Source organism: Camelina sativa, chromosome 10 (assembly GCF_030686135.1).
Source record: "Camelina sativa cultivar CO46 ecotype springtype chromosome 10, ASM3068613v1".
Taxonomy (NCBI): domain Eukaryota; kingdom Viridiplantae; phylum Streptophyta; class Magnoliopsida; order Brassicales; family Brassicaceae; genus Camelina; species Camelina sativa.
The window spans coordinates 6,067,278-6,079,218 of NC_141889.1; the positions used below are offsets into that span (position 1 = coordinate 6,067,278).

An 11,941-nucleotide genomic window follows, 5' to 3' on the forward strand; every position below is an offset into this window, starting at 1 on the left:
CATTGCCATTGCCTTACCGGATGGTGGATTTACATGGGCCACATGTCAGGGCACACTAAATCTCGGGGGAAAATTAGTCCTTCATCGAGTCTTCTATGCCCCTGATTTATCTATGACTCTCATCTCAGTCTCTCAATTGTTGGATGAAATTTCCAGTTCTGTGATATTTACGAAACGCTTTTGTGCGATACATGACCAAGCTTCGAGGATTTTGATTGTTGTGGGTGAGAAGAGCAATGGGGTTTATCACTTGACTGGTGTGGTTGTTCCTCAGGCTCATCGTGTTGGTTGCAGTGATGTTCGCGCCTTGTGGCACATGCGGCTAGGTCATCCGTCGTCAAAAGTGTTATCTTTTCTTTCTGATTTAGGAGGTTTTTCATATAATGTTAGTGATTTGGAGGAGCTTTGTGATACTTGCCTTCGTGCAAAACAAACTCGTGTTTCTTTTCAAGATAGTTCAAATAAAGCGGATGATTTATTTTCAATGATTCACTATGATGTTAAGGGTCCCTACCGTGAAAAATCAACAACTGGAGCATCTTATTTCTTGACTATTGTTGATGATTTCTCAAGAGCAGTTTGGACACATTTACTTCTCGAAAAATCACAGGTAGCGGATGTTCTCAAGAACTTTCTCGCTTTTGTTCATCGTCAATTCAACAAACAAGTCAAGATCGTTCGTTCTGATAATGTAACAGAATTTCTTTGCCTTCGCAAATTCTTTGATTCTCAAGGAATAATTCATCAGACATCTTGTGTTGCTACTCCTCAACAAAATGGCCGTGTTGAACGCAAACATCGTCATATCCTGAATGTGGTGAGGTCTTTGTTGCTTGAAGCCAAGCTTCCTGCACGGTTTTGGGGAGAAAGTATCCTCGCAGCCACTCATCTCATCAACTGCACTCCCTCTGTTCTTCTTCTCGGTAAATCACCTTTTGAAGTTCTCTTTCAGAAACCTCCTGCTTATGATGACTTGCGGACCTTCGGCTGTCTCTATTATGCTCACAAAGTTCGTCGCTCCAATGATAAATTTAAAGAGAGAGGTGTTAGGTGTATGTTTCTTGGCTATCCCTTCGGCAAGAAAGGATGGATTGTCTTTGACTTTGAAAATGATAAAACGTTTGTTTCCCGTGATGCCATTTTTCATGAGAATGTCTTTCCCTTCCACTCCTTTGACTCTTCTATGGCGGACTCTTTAACGGTTGTCTCTCCCTCTTCTGTTCATCCTAGTTTCTTCGATGACATTGATTCACCCTCTTTGACAGGGGGAGCATCACTGCTCCTCCCACTCCGGCATCTTCTAGTAACCCTCCAGATACGTCTCCACCAACACCAAAGACTGATCCGTCTTCGCCCACATGACCAGATCCTCAAGTAACAAGTGATATTGTTGCCTCTCCGGATCTTGGCTGTGGAAAACGGATCACCAAGCCTAATGTTCGTCTCTCCGGCTACCAACTCTACTCGGCTACGTCTTGTGATAAACCTCACCTCACGTCTCCCAATCAAGATTCCTCAAGTAAGTGTACTTATCCACTAACAGCTTTTCTTGCATATCAACGGTTTTCTGAATCCCAGCAGGCTTTCCTTGACAAAATTACGGCTTGCATGGAACCCGCAAGCTTTCAAGAGGCAATTCAATATCTTGAATGGCGTCAGGCTATGCAGGCTGATATTGATTCTCTTGAAAAACAACACACATGAGACGTCACTATGTTACTTCCGAACAAACATGCTCTAGGTTGCAAATGGGTCTTCAAACTCAAGTATCGTTCTGCCGGAACTTTGGAGCGATACAAAACTCGTCTCGTTATCTTTGGTAATTGTCAACAAGAAGGCGAAGATTATAATGAAACTTTTGCTCCGGTTGCCAAGATGACTACTGTCCGGTTTCTTCTTTAAGTTGCAGCAACAAAGAATTGGGATTTGTTTCAGACGGATGTGCATAATGCTTTTCTTCATGGTGATCTTGAAGAGGAAGTATACATGAAACCACCACCTGGTTTCTCTGCTCTGGATAAAGCAAAGGTGTGTAAGTTTAGGAAGTCTCTCTATGGGTTGAAATAGGCTCCTCGTTGTTGGTTCTCCAAGTTATCAAAGTCTCTTCTAGCATTTGGCTTTACTCAGAATAGGAAGGATTACTCTTTGTTCTCTTATACCCGTGGTCCAACTCGTCTTCATGTCTTGGTGTATGTTGATGAGTTAAGCATCAGCAGCAATGATCCCACTCTTACCACTAAATTCAAGGCTTATATGAGTCAATGTTTTCACATGAAGGATCTCGGGATTCTTAAGTATTTTCTTGGGATTAAGGTGTCCCGTGCTCAGGAAGGTATTTATCTCTCTCAAAGGAAGTATGCCTTGGATATCATTTCAGAATGTGGTTTGACTGGTTCCAAGCCGTTTGATACACCGATCGAACAAAATCACACTCTTGGCAAAGATGATGGTCCATTGCTTGACAATCCCGCACAATATCACCGTCTAGTGGGTCGTCTGGTTTACTTAATATTCACGCGACCTGAGTTAAGTTATGTGGTACACATACTCGCTCAGTTCTTAAAGACGCCCCGTCTCAAACATTGGGAAGCCGCTACTTGGGTGGTTCAATACTTGAAAGGAACACCCTACTCGGGTGGTTCAATACTTGAAAGGAACACCCGGACATGGCGTGTTCTTAAGTTCTGACTCGGATCTTTCTCTCGTCACCTATTGTGATTCTGATTACAATACTTGTCCATTCTCCCGCCGCTCTTTAACTGGTTATGTGGTTTCTCTTGGTGGTTCTCCAGTGTCTTGGAAAACGAAGAAACAACAGGTTGTCTCTCGTTCTTCGGCTGAAGCCGTATACATGGCTATGTCAATGGCTCTCTGTGAAGTTAAGTGGCTTAAGGAACTTCTTCTCACTTTCGGTGTCACACATTCTGCTCATGTTGCTTTCTTTTGTGATAATGAAGCAGCTCTTCACATTGCTGCTAACCCAGTCTTCCACGAATGCACCAAACATATCGAAAGTGATTGTCATTTTGTTCGTGATGCGGTTCAAGATGGTACCATTTCTACTCATCACGTTTTTTCCGAGGAGCAGGTTGCGGATTTTCTTATTAAAGCACTTGGTCGACAACAATTTGACTATCTACTCCGCAAGATGGGAGTTCGTGATCTCCACTCACCATCTTAAAGGGGAGTATTAGGCGGTTTAGTATCTAGGATATTTTCCTAAGATATCTTTCTATATTATTAAGGCAATAGATATGTTTAACTTCTATTTAGATATATCATTTTTCTATTCTTTAGCATCTTCTTTTTCTATATAAACATGTAAATTTTGATAGATGATTCAATAAGAAGGAGAGAGCAATTTATTAGTTTAACAAGTAGTGACTCGTTTTAACGTGCCCATTTTTTTTTTTTTTTGGAGTTCACGTTAATGCAATGGAGTGGACATTGAATAAGTTACATACACCAATATATGAGTCGATATTTTAGTTTCTTCTTTCATATCGTCCTTATTAAGAAACCATCATATGACGCACACCTGAATAAATAATCTCACTTTAAGAAAAAAGAAATATTTCAACCAAAGTAAAACAAAACGAGAATGTTGATATCGAAGATAAACAGTGGTTTAAAGTGATCAAAACAAACGACCGTGACTTTCAATGTCCCGATGCATATCATACGTATTCAAACGTACTGTACGTACATATTTATATTTTAGGAAAAGTGACAACTAATGGATTTATGGATCATGAAACAAGAAATATTCTCTTTAGTCTACTTAAACAATAAATAATCTGCGAAGACCTTGAAAAATTTCGCAAGGTCCTTGATGGTATGTTACGGTTCTTTATTCTTACCTCCTTCGAGACTTCGAGTATAAACTCTGTTTCATGCCCTTTTAAGTATTTATGTCATTAGGGAAATGCACGTTATACCAAGTGAAATTCCTTAAAGCATTCGTTAACGAATTGCACGTTATAGTGCTCGTATATTATTAATTTAAGCCGATACGTCATACTGAATCACACAACCACAATTAATCCATATTGTAGAGCATGGTTTCTAATCAGTGTTATTGCATGTCTCTCAGGTATGAAAATGTTCTAACTTGTTTTTTTGCCTGGATTTTTATATTATGGCAGGTCTCACAACCAAAATGTAAACAAAATTAATCACAGATGAATCCTGTAACTATGAGTTTGAACAAAGCATTTATGTACGAATTTTGGAATCCATAACAATCACAATCAACCAATCAATTAAAAGACATTACACAATGGTTAAATACGAAAAAAACCCCACTTAAAATATTTCCAAAATACGTATATATTAAAAACAAACTTCATACACTTTTCCGCGTCTAATGAAAATTATCCAGATACTGTATTTGTAATTTTTAACGTTATATTCATTATTTTATAATTTAAAAAGTTAATATACAGATAAAATTGAGCGACACATTTTCTAATTTCCCTTTAATTTATTTCATCGCAGTCTCTTAACAGTTACACTTTCGAGTGTCAGATCTCGTCTTTCTTTCTTCTCCAATCCATCACCCTTCTTCTCCGATTCATCCCAATCTCTTCGTCGGACGTTTCAAAATGAGCACACCCACTACCACGTCCGGTTCGGCGGCGAAACCAACTAGACCAGCGAGGTCGTCGTCGTCGTCGAGTGTGGCAGCTAGGTCATCCTCTAATTCCGGTTCCCTCACTTCTTTCCAAGCAATGGTGGAGCTGAAACAAAAGATCCTCACCTCTATCTCCAAACTCGCCGATCGAGATACATACCAGATCGCCGTCGAAGATCTCGAGAAAACTATCCAGTCTCTCACTCCCGAAACCCTACCGATGTTTCTTAACTGTCTCTACGATTCGTGCTCCGATCCGAAACCTGCTGTGAAAAAGGAGTGTCTCCATCTTCTCTCGTACGTTTGTAGTCTCCATTGCGATTCCACGGCTGCGCATCTCACTAAAATCATAGCTCAGATTGTGAAAAGGTTGAAGGATTCGGATTCTGGAGTTAGGGATGCTTGTAGGGATACGATTGGTGCGTTGTCTGGGATTTATCTAAAGGGGAAAGAAGAAGGGACCAATAATAATAATAATACTGGTGCAGCTTCATCGGCTGTGGGTTTATTCGTTAAGCCATTGTTTGAGGCAATGGGAGAGCAGAACAAAGTTGTACAATCTGGAGCTGCTATTTGTATGGCCAGGATGGTGGAATCTGCTGCTAGTCCTCCAGTTACTTCTTTCCAAAAGCTATGCCCTAGAATCTGCAAGCTTTTGAGCAATTCTAGTTTCTTGGCTAAGGCTTCTCTTTTGCCTGTTGTTTCAAGTCTGTCTCAGGTTTATACGGAACCCTTTTTTTATCTCCTTTTCATGTTTTAGAGAATGCGCACTATGTTTGTTGTGGTGAATGGAAGATTATGTCGAAATTAGTGTCAGTCAGTATGTAGAACACAAAGCTTTTAGTCCACATATCAGAAGCTTTAGTCCATAGATCAATGTCTTGAGGTTTAGTCTTAATCCGACTTCTATGTGTTGATGAAGTTTATCTTGTTGTTGTGGTTTTGATTAGGGCTTATAAGTTTCAGTGAAATTTAAGGGGTTTAGGCATGTTTCTTTTTATTTCTGGTAGTTCATTGCTAGTTTCTTCAATTGTTAAACTTTTCTATTAAAATGAGAAGTAAAGAGCAATAAATTTGGTCCAGGTGGGAGCCATTGCGCCTCAGAGCTTGGAGTCATTGCTAGAAAGTATCCATGATTGCCTTGGAAGTACAGATTGGGTGACACGAAAGGCTGCAGCTGAGACATTGACTGCATTGGCGTCACATTCAAGCGGATTAGTTAAGGAAAAAACAGATTCCACTATTACCGTGCTTGAGACCTGTCGGTTTGACAAGGTAGCTATCTTTTCTTCTCCAATTAAGCCTTCCCTTTTTATTTTTATAATGGTTACATATCTCAAGTAATTAGTCATCTATAACTTTTGTTTCACTTCTAAGCTTTGAAATGGATTTTGTAAACGATGGAGAGTTTCACATTCATCAAAACTTTATTAGTTTGGACATGTAAATATTCTTCCCTAGGCAGTTTAATGATGGTATTTTCTTGGACAGATAAAACCTGTCAGGGAAAGTGTGACAGAGGCGCTGCAGTTATGGAAGAAGATTTCTGGAAAATATGTCGATGGTGCTCCAGATGAGTCAAAGCATTCATCTGGTGAGCAGCTTGGATCAGAGAAGAACGAGGATAAAAGGTCTAATCTAGCAGATTTAATGAAAAAGGAGGCATCCGATGGTTCCACACTCTCACCAGAAACTGCTGCTAAAGGAAAAGGAGGTCTTCCTGCAGCAGTACTGTTGAAGAAGAAAGCACCTGTCTTAAGTGACAAAGATTTTAATCCTGAATTTTTCCAGAGACTAGAACGAAGGCAATCCGTGGAAGTAGTAGTCCCTCGCAGATGTAAAAACAACGAAGAGGAAGAATCAGGACTCGATGATCTCAACGCCTTGGGATCTTCAAATCGCTTCAAGAACATCCAAGTAGATGATAAACAGGTAAAAGGTAGGTTTGATGCGAACGGATCACAGGCAGGGACATCTGGTGATGATAAGGCTGGTGTTGTAAATGGAATAGAGACACCTGGAAACCACGCTGCTGTCTCCAATACTGATAACCAATCTGAAGGATCCTTCACAAGTAATAGAGGAAATTGGTCAGCCATCCAGAGGCAGTTGTTGCAGCTCGAGAGACAACAGACAAATCTTATGAACATGCTCCAAGAGTTTATTGGTGGCTCACATGATAGTATGGTGACCTTAGAGGGCAGGGTAAGAGGTTTAGAGAGGATTGTTGAAGACATGGCAAGAGATCTTTCAATATCATCAGGTCGCAGGGGTAATCTCACAGCTGGATTTGGCAAGTATAATAGCTTTGCTAACTATCCAACTGGAAAGTATAATGGCCGAGCTCCAGGAGACAGAGGCTCACAACCGGATGGAGCTATGAGGGGAAGGATGTGGAGTTCTGACATGGGGGATGACTGGTACATGCCTCCACATGCTGCTTCCAGAAATGGACAAGCCGGGCCAAGAAGATCACCTCGGTCAGAGCAATATGAGAATGAGCACATGGGGAATGGCAGGAGAGGTTGGGATAACAAAGCAGCTGGAACTATTAGATTTGGTGAAGGCCCTTCAGCAAGAAGTGTGTGGCAAGCCTCAAAGGATGAAGCTACACTTGAAGCTATCAGAGTAGCCGGCGAGGATGGTGCAGTCCCTCGTCCAAACCGAGTGGCGGTTGCCCCTGAAGCTGAAGCCATGGGAGATGATGAACACGAAGGGCAGGAACGTGACCCAATATGGGCTTCATGGAGTAATGCAATGCACTCACTCCGTGTTGGCGACATTGATGCTGCTTATACAGAAGTCCTTTGCGCTGGTGACCAGCACTTGATCATAAAGCTGGTGGACAGGACGGGACCTTCTCTTGACCAGATGTCAAATGAGATTGCAAATGAAGCTCTAAATTTCATCGCTCAGTTTCTGCTGGATCATAATCTCTACGACATCTGCTTATCTTGGATTCAACAGGTAGATCCTTTACAGTAAAATGGCTTCCAAGAATCACATCACATTGATGTTTGGTCTTAATCTTCCTCTCTCTTTTGTTTTTTTGATCGCCATTTGCAGCTGCTGGAATTGCTTTTACAAGACGGTGCAGACACGTTTGGAGTTCCTATGGAACTGAAGACAGAAATCTTGTACAACTTACAAGACGCATGCTCGACGATGGATCCACCTGAAGACTGGGAAGGCCCTGCGCCGGAACAGCTTGTGGTGCAGTTGGCATCAGTTTGGGAAATCGATCTCCAACAGTTCGACAAGTAAACATAAGCTTGTGAACAGAGCTTAACTTCAGTACCGTTGTTGTTCATAATTTTCGTACAGACATGATTCGACATCTAGAGTTTGATTTTTCTTCTAGAGTAAAAAAAAAAAAAAAACCCAGTAAAAGATGACTTTTGAATTGAAATATTGCTACGTATTTGAGCTTAATTATCAATTAGGGCCAAAGCAAAAAAATAAAAATATATATATATATAGTAGGATAGGCCTGGGCATTCGGTTAACCATTCGGTTTCGGTTCGGTTGTATTCGGTTTCGGTTATTTTGGATATAGTAATATAGTAACCATTTGGATATTTTTGAAATTTCGGTTCGGTTCGGTTCGGTTTCTTTCGGTTCGGTTTCGGTTTGGTTATTTAAATAAATAACCATAACTAACATAAATTATATTAACATTAACCAAATAAACCAAATATAACCAAAACTAACCGAATATAACCAAAATTAACCAAATATACAATAACAAAAATACAAAAAAAAGGAAAAATATGGATTCAATTTTACAAAATAGTATTTAACTTTGTAAATTCAAAATAATAACATTTACATATATTGATTATTTAAAATATTTAATTGTTTTAAATCTAGAAATAATTTATATTTTAAGTTTATTTTATAGTTTTGCATAATATTAAGTATATAATATTTGATATCTTCTAGGTTTTCGGATATTTCGGTTAACCATTTAATTGTCGGTTCGGTTCGGTTCGGTTTCGGTTAGTTTGGATATAGATTTTTACTAACCATTCGGGTATTTGAAAAATTTCGGTTCGGTTCGGTTTGGTTTTTTCGGTTCGGTTTCGGTCGGTTATTTGGTTATCGGTTATTTTGCCCAGCCCTATAGTAGGAGTACAAAAGTAGAGAGAGATAATCTTTACGTGTTTTTATCTTAATAAACAGCTAAAATTTTAATTTCCATCAATTTCGTAAGAGATAGAATGGGTAAAATAACAAAAATATATCAAGGTACTACACTACTACTACTAGTAGGCATGCCAATTAGGGCTAAAAGCCCGCGGGCTAGCCCGGCTTGGCCCTAAAAAGTATCGGATTCAGACTTAAATATATATATATATATATATCTAGAAAAAATTGGATTTTTTAGGCTTAGATATATGGTTTTTCAGATTTAGCCCAACGGGGCTCGGACCAACCCAAAAAGTCATTTAACAAATATATTTGTATTTTTTTTTTTTAACATTTTGTTTGATTGATAATTTATTGTAAATAAAGTTTAAAACCCTAATTCTAGTTTTCATATTTACCTAATAACCTTACTTAATTCTCTTAAAATTTAATCTTTGATATTGTATGTAAATTATATATTGCTTTATTTGGTTAAAGTATAAAAAAATTATTTAGCTTTAAACATTTTCTTTTAAATTAAGTTGGTTGTAGTGAATATGTAGATGAGTTATTAAAATTTTGATTGATTTGTTTTCTGTTGCACCTTTAAACAATGCATTTTAAGATTTATAAGTTTAAATTTTTAATCTGTAAGATAAGTTCAGAAAAGCCCGAAAACCCTATAACATTGTTAGGATCGGGCTCTGGCTTTGAAATATAGGCTCGAAAATATTTTAGACCAGGCTGAGCTCAAACATATGGGGGCTTTACCGGTTTCGGGTTGGGCCGGGCCGGGCCAACCCGATTGACACCCCTAACTACTAGCCTATTTTCAACCTATTCTCCTGATCTCCTCTCTCGATTGCTTCTTCTTCCTCGATCATCAACTGGAGGGAGTTCCTTCTTCGAAGAAAGGTTTGTGTCGATCTTGGATCAGAACTAGAGTTGAAACGATTGATAATTGCAATATATACAACAAAGTTATCTCTGTAATGTTGATCTGAATTCTTTGATCACAAGTTATTTCTGCATTAGACCACTTCTTAGGCTTCAATTTTGTTGATATATCAGTCTAAGAGCTCCTTTTAGAGATTCTGATATTTTCATCACTTCTTGTAATTTATTGTAAAAAACTCTTAGTATAGATTTGGTTTGAATTTTTTCTTATTCTTTTGCAGGCATAAGAAAAGGAAAGAGCTTATTATAGTCTGTCTGTATGGCTACAGATCTGATCAGCAATCTCCCCGATGATGTTCTTGGCAAAATCCTGTCTTTTGTTCCGACAAAGCTTGCTGCTTCAACGTCTGTTCTGTCCAAGAGGTGGAGGAACCTGCTTCCTCTTGTAGACACCCTTGACTTTGATGAATCGATGCTTTTCTATCCCAACAAAAAAGTGGGAAACGTAAAAGCAACAAATCGTCATAGTCGTCTTCGCCGTCGACATCGCTTCTCTGATTTCGTGGACAAGACACTTGCTCTGTTAAGCAATTCTCCTCGCATCAAGAAATGTTCTCTGATATGTGACTACGAAAATGACGAATCTCGCATCAACCGTTGGATCCGCACTGTGCTAGACCGCGGCTGCTTGGAGATGAACTTAGCGTCACGCTATTCTCTCTGTATAGATTCTCAACTTTTCACAAGCAACACACTGGTTAAACTCACCATCTCCGATGGATTTCATCCTGTAGGCCGTCTTCCCCTTGACGGTTTGTTTTTCCCCGCGCTCAAGACACTTACTCTCCTTTCAGTATCGTTTTCATCTCTTGACATGCATAAGTTCTTCATCCATGGCTGCCCTGCGCTAGAGGAAGTATTCATAGATGTTTGGATGTCATACTTGTCAAGTCCAAACGTCAAGCGAGTTACCATCACTAGTGATTTTGATGACAAATTCCATCTTCGTAGCATTGAGCTTTAAGACACCTAGTCTTCTCTACCTTGACTACTCTAGTTATGTTGCGGGTGTTCATTATGTTGTTTTGGATTCGCTCGTCGAAGCTAAACTGGATATTCGATTATACGAGTCATATGAGGATGATGACGGTCCATTGTGGAGTGAATTTAATGGCAATGTTACGAGTCTGCTTGAGGGGATCAGAACCATTAAGAGCCTTCACTTGTCTCGTTATTCTCTCGAGGTCAGTTTTTTTGTTACTTCTTCTTTTGATAGTCTTCACATGTAGGAGAGCCAGTATAGTGCTCTACCTAGCAAGGTCTCTGACTTGGTAATATTGGCTTATACATATCAGGTGTTTTACTTTTGTTGTAATAAAATACCGGTGTTCGACGATCATTTTTATTTATCTATCGAAAGTGATGAGGATATAGGCTGGCAAGTAATGCCAAGCCTGCTCGAAAGCTCCCCAAATCTACAAACTTTAGTCATCAAGGTATCATCTATTTTATAGAAATTAATCAAGCACACATCATATATTTCATTGTTGTCGCTATGCATGTCAAACATGTTGTTGTTTGTGATTTTCAGGGTCTTGTGCACAAAGTTACAGACTGGTGTGGAGACGCGTGCGCTTGCATCCGTATGAAGGACATGGAGTTAGAATGTATTTTGTCTAATTGTCGAGTGAAGGTGCTCGAGATTTCAGGGTACGGAGGAAGTTTTAGAGAGCTGAAACAGATGAGGTATTTCTTGGGGAAGTTGGAATGTCTTGAAACTGTGAAAATTGGCGTAGAAGAGGACAGCAAGAACCTTAATTACGTGCAAGCTAATGTAATGGCTCTCCCCAAGGTCTCATCAAAATGCAAGATTCAGTTCATCTGATTGTTTTTGTTCACATATGGGTTTTTTTTTTCTTCTTCTTTTCCCAAACTGATTATACAATGGATCCATAATCATAGATTTTCTTATTTATTATAATAAAAGTTATGCTTTTGTTTTATAAATGCATTGTCTTCGATATCATCAAAGTAATAGATCTACCCATTTTAGTATGTTGGACCTTTAAAAAGGATGATCTAGAACAACGGTACTCAAGTCAACCACACTGGTTGCTCAAGGGGCTTTCGACCAAAGCTGCTTTTATAGAGAGGGACAAAGAGGTAAGGTAAAAAAAAAAAACAAAACCTTTAGAATTATCAGAGCCAGGTTTCGATCCTGGGACCTGTGGGTTATGGGCCCACCACGCTTCCGCTGCGCCACTCTGATTTGTTTATATACTC

At 39.3% G+C, this 11,941-nt stretch overlaps 2 protein-coding genes and 1 non-coding gene across 3 annotated transcripts; 2 read left to right on the plus strand and 1 right to left on the minus strand.

Annotated features, from left to right (window-relative positions):
• Positions 1-4,361: 4,361 nt before the first annotated feature.
• LOC104717527 (microtubule-associated protein TORTIFOLIA1) lies at positions 4,362-8,042 on the plus strand. Its single transcript, XM_010435108.3, has 4 exons — positions 4,362-5,351; positions 5,717-5,908; positions 6,125-7,600; positions 7,700-8,042. Exons 1-4 carry the CDS (start codon positions 4,605-4,607, stop codon positions 7,895-7,897), a joined length of 2,613 nt encoding a protein of 870 aa, XP_010433410.2. The 5' UTR covers positions 4,362-4,604; the 3' UTR covers positions 7,898-8,042.
• Positions 8,043-9,507: 1,465 nt separating this feature from the next.
• LOC104717528 (F-box protein At4g27050-like) lies at positions 9,508-11,665 on the plus strand. The gene is made up of 4 exons (XM_010435109.3): positions 9,508-9,676; positions 9,940-10,902; positions 11,014-11,154; positions 11,250-11,665. The coding sequence occupies exons 2-4, from the start codon at positions 10,585-10,587 to the stop codon at positions 11,541-11,543; spliced, it is 753 nt and encodes a 250-aa protein (XP_010433411.3). The 5' UTR covers positions 9,508-9,676; positions 9,940-10,584; the 3' UTR covers positions 11,544-11,665.
• Positions 11,666-11,855: 190 nt separating this feature from the next.
• Positions 11,856-11,927, minus strand: TRNAM-CAU (transfer RNA methionine (anticodon CAU)). The gene has a single exon. It is a non-coding gene; the product is annotated as a tRNA-Met (tRNA).
• Between the last annotated feature and the right edge of the window lie 14 nt (positions 11,928-11,941).

What these genes read in the sequence shown, in the direction of transcription:
- LOC104717527 (XM_010435108.3), top strand. Translation starts at nt 4,605, where the DNA reads ATGAGCACACCCACTACCACGTCCGGTTCGGCGGCGAAACCAACTAGA. An exon ending in TTGTTTCAAGTCTGTCTCAG is followed by an intron (nt 5,352 to 5,716) that starts GTTTATACGGAA and finishes AATTTGGTCCAG; the next exon opens with GTGGGAGCCATTGCGCCTCA. An exon ending in AGACCTGTCGGTTTGACAAG is followed by an intron (nt 5,909 to 6,124) that starts GTAGCTATCTTT and finishes TTTCTTGGACAG; the next exon opens with ATAAAACCTGTCAGGGAAAG.
- LOC104717528 (XM_010435109.3), top strand. Translation starts at nt 10,585, where the DNA reads ATGTTTGGATGTCATACTTGTCAAGTCCAAACGTCAAGCGAGTTACCA. An exon ending in TGTCTCGTTATTCTCTCGAG is followed by an intron (nt 10,903 to 11,013) that starts GTCAGTTTTTTT and finishes TATACATATCAG; the next exon opens with GTGTTTTACTTTTGTTGTAA. An exon ending in TACAAACTTTAGTCATCAAG is followed by an intron (nt 11,155 to 11,249) that starts GTATCATCTATT and finishes TGTGATTTTCAG; the next exon opens with GGTCTTGTGCACAAAGTTAC.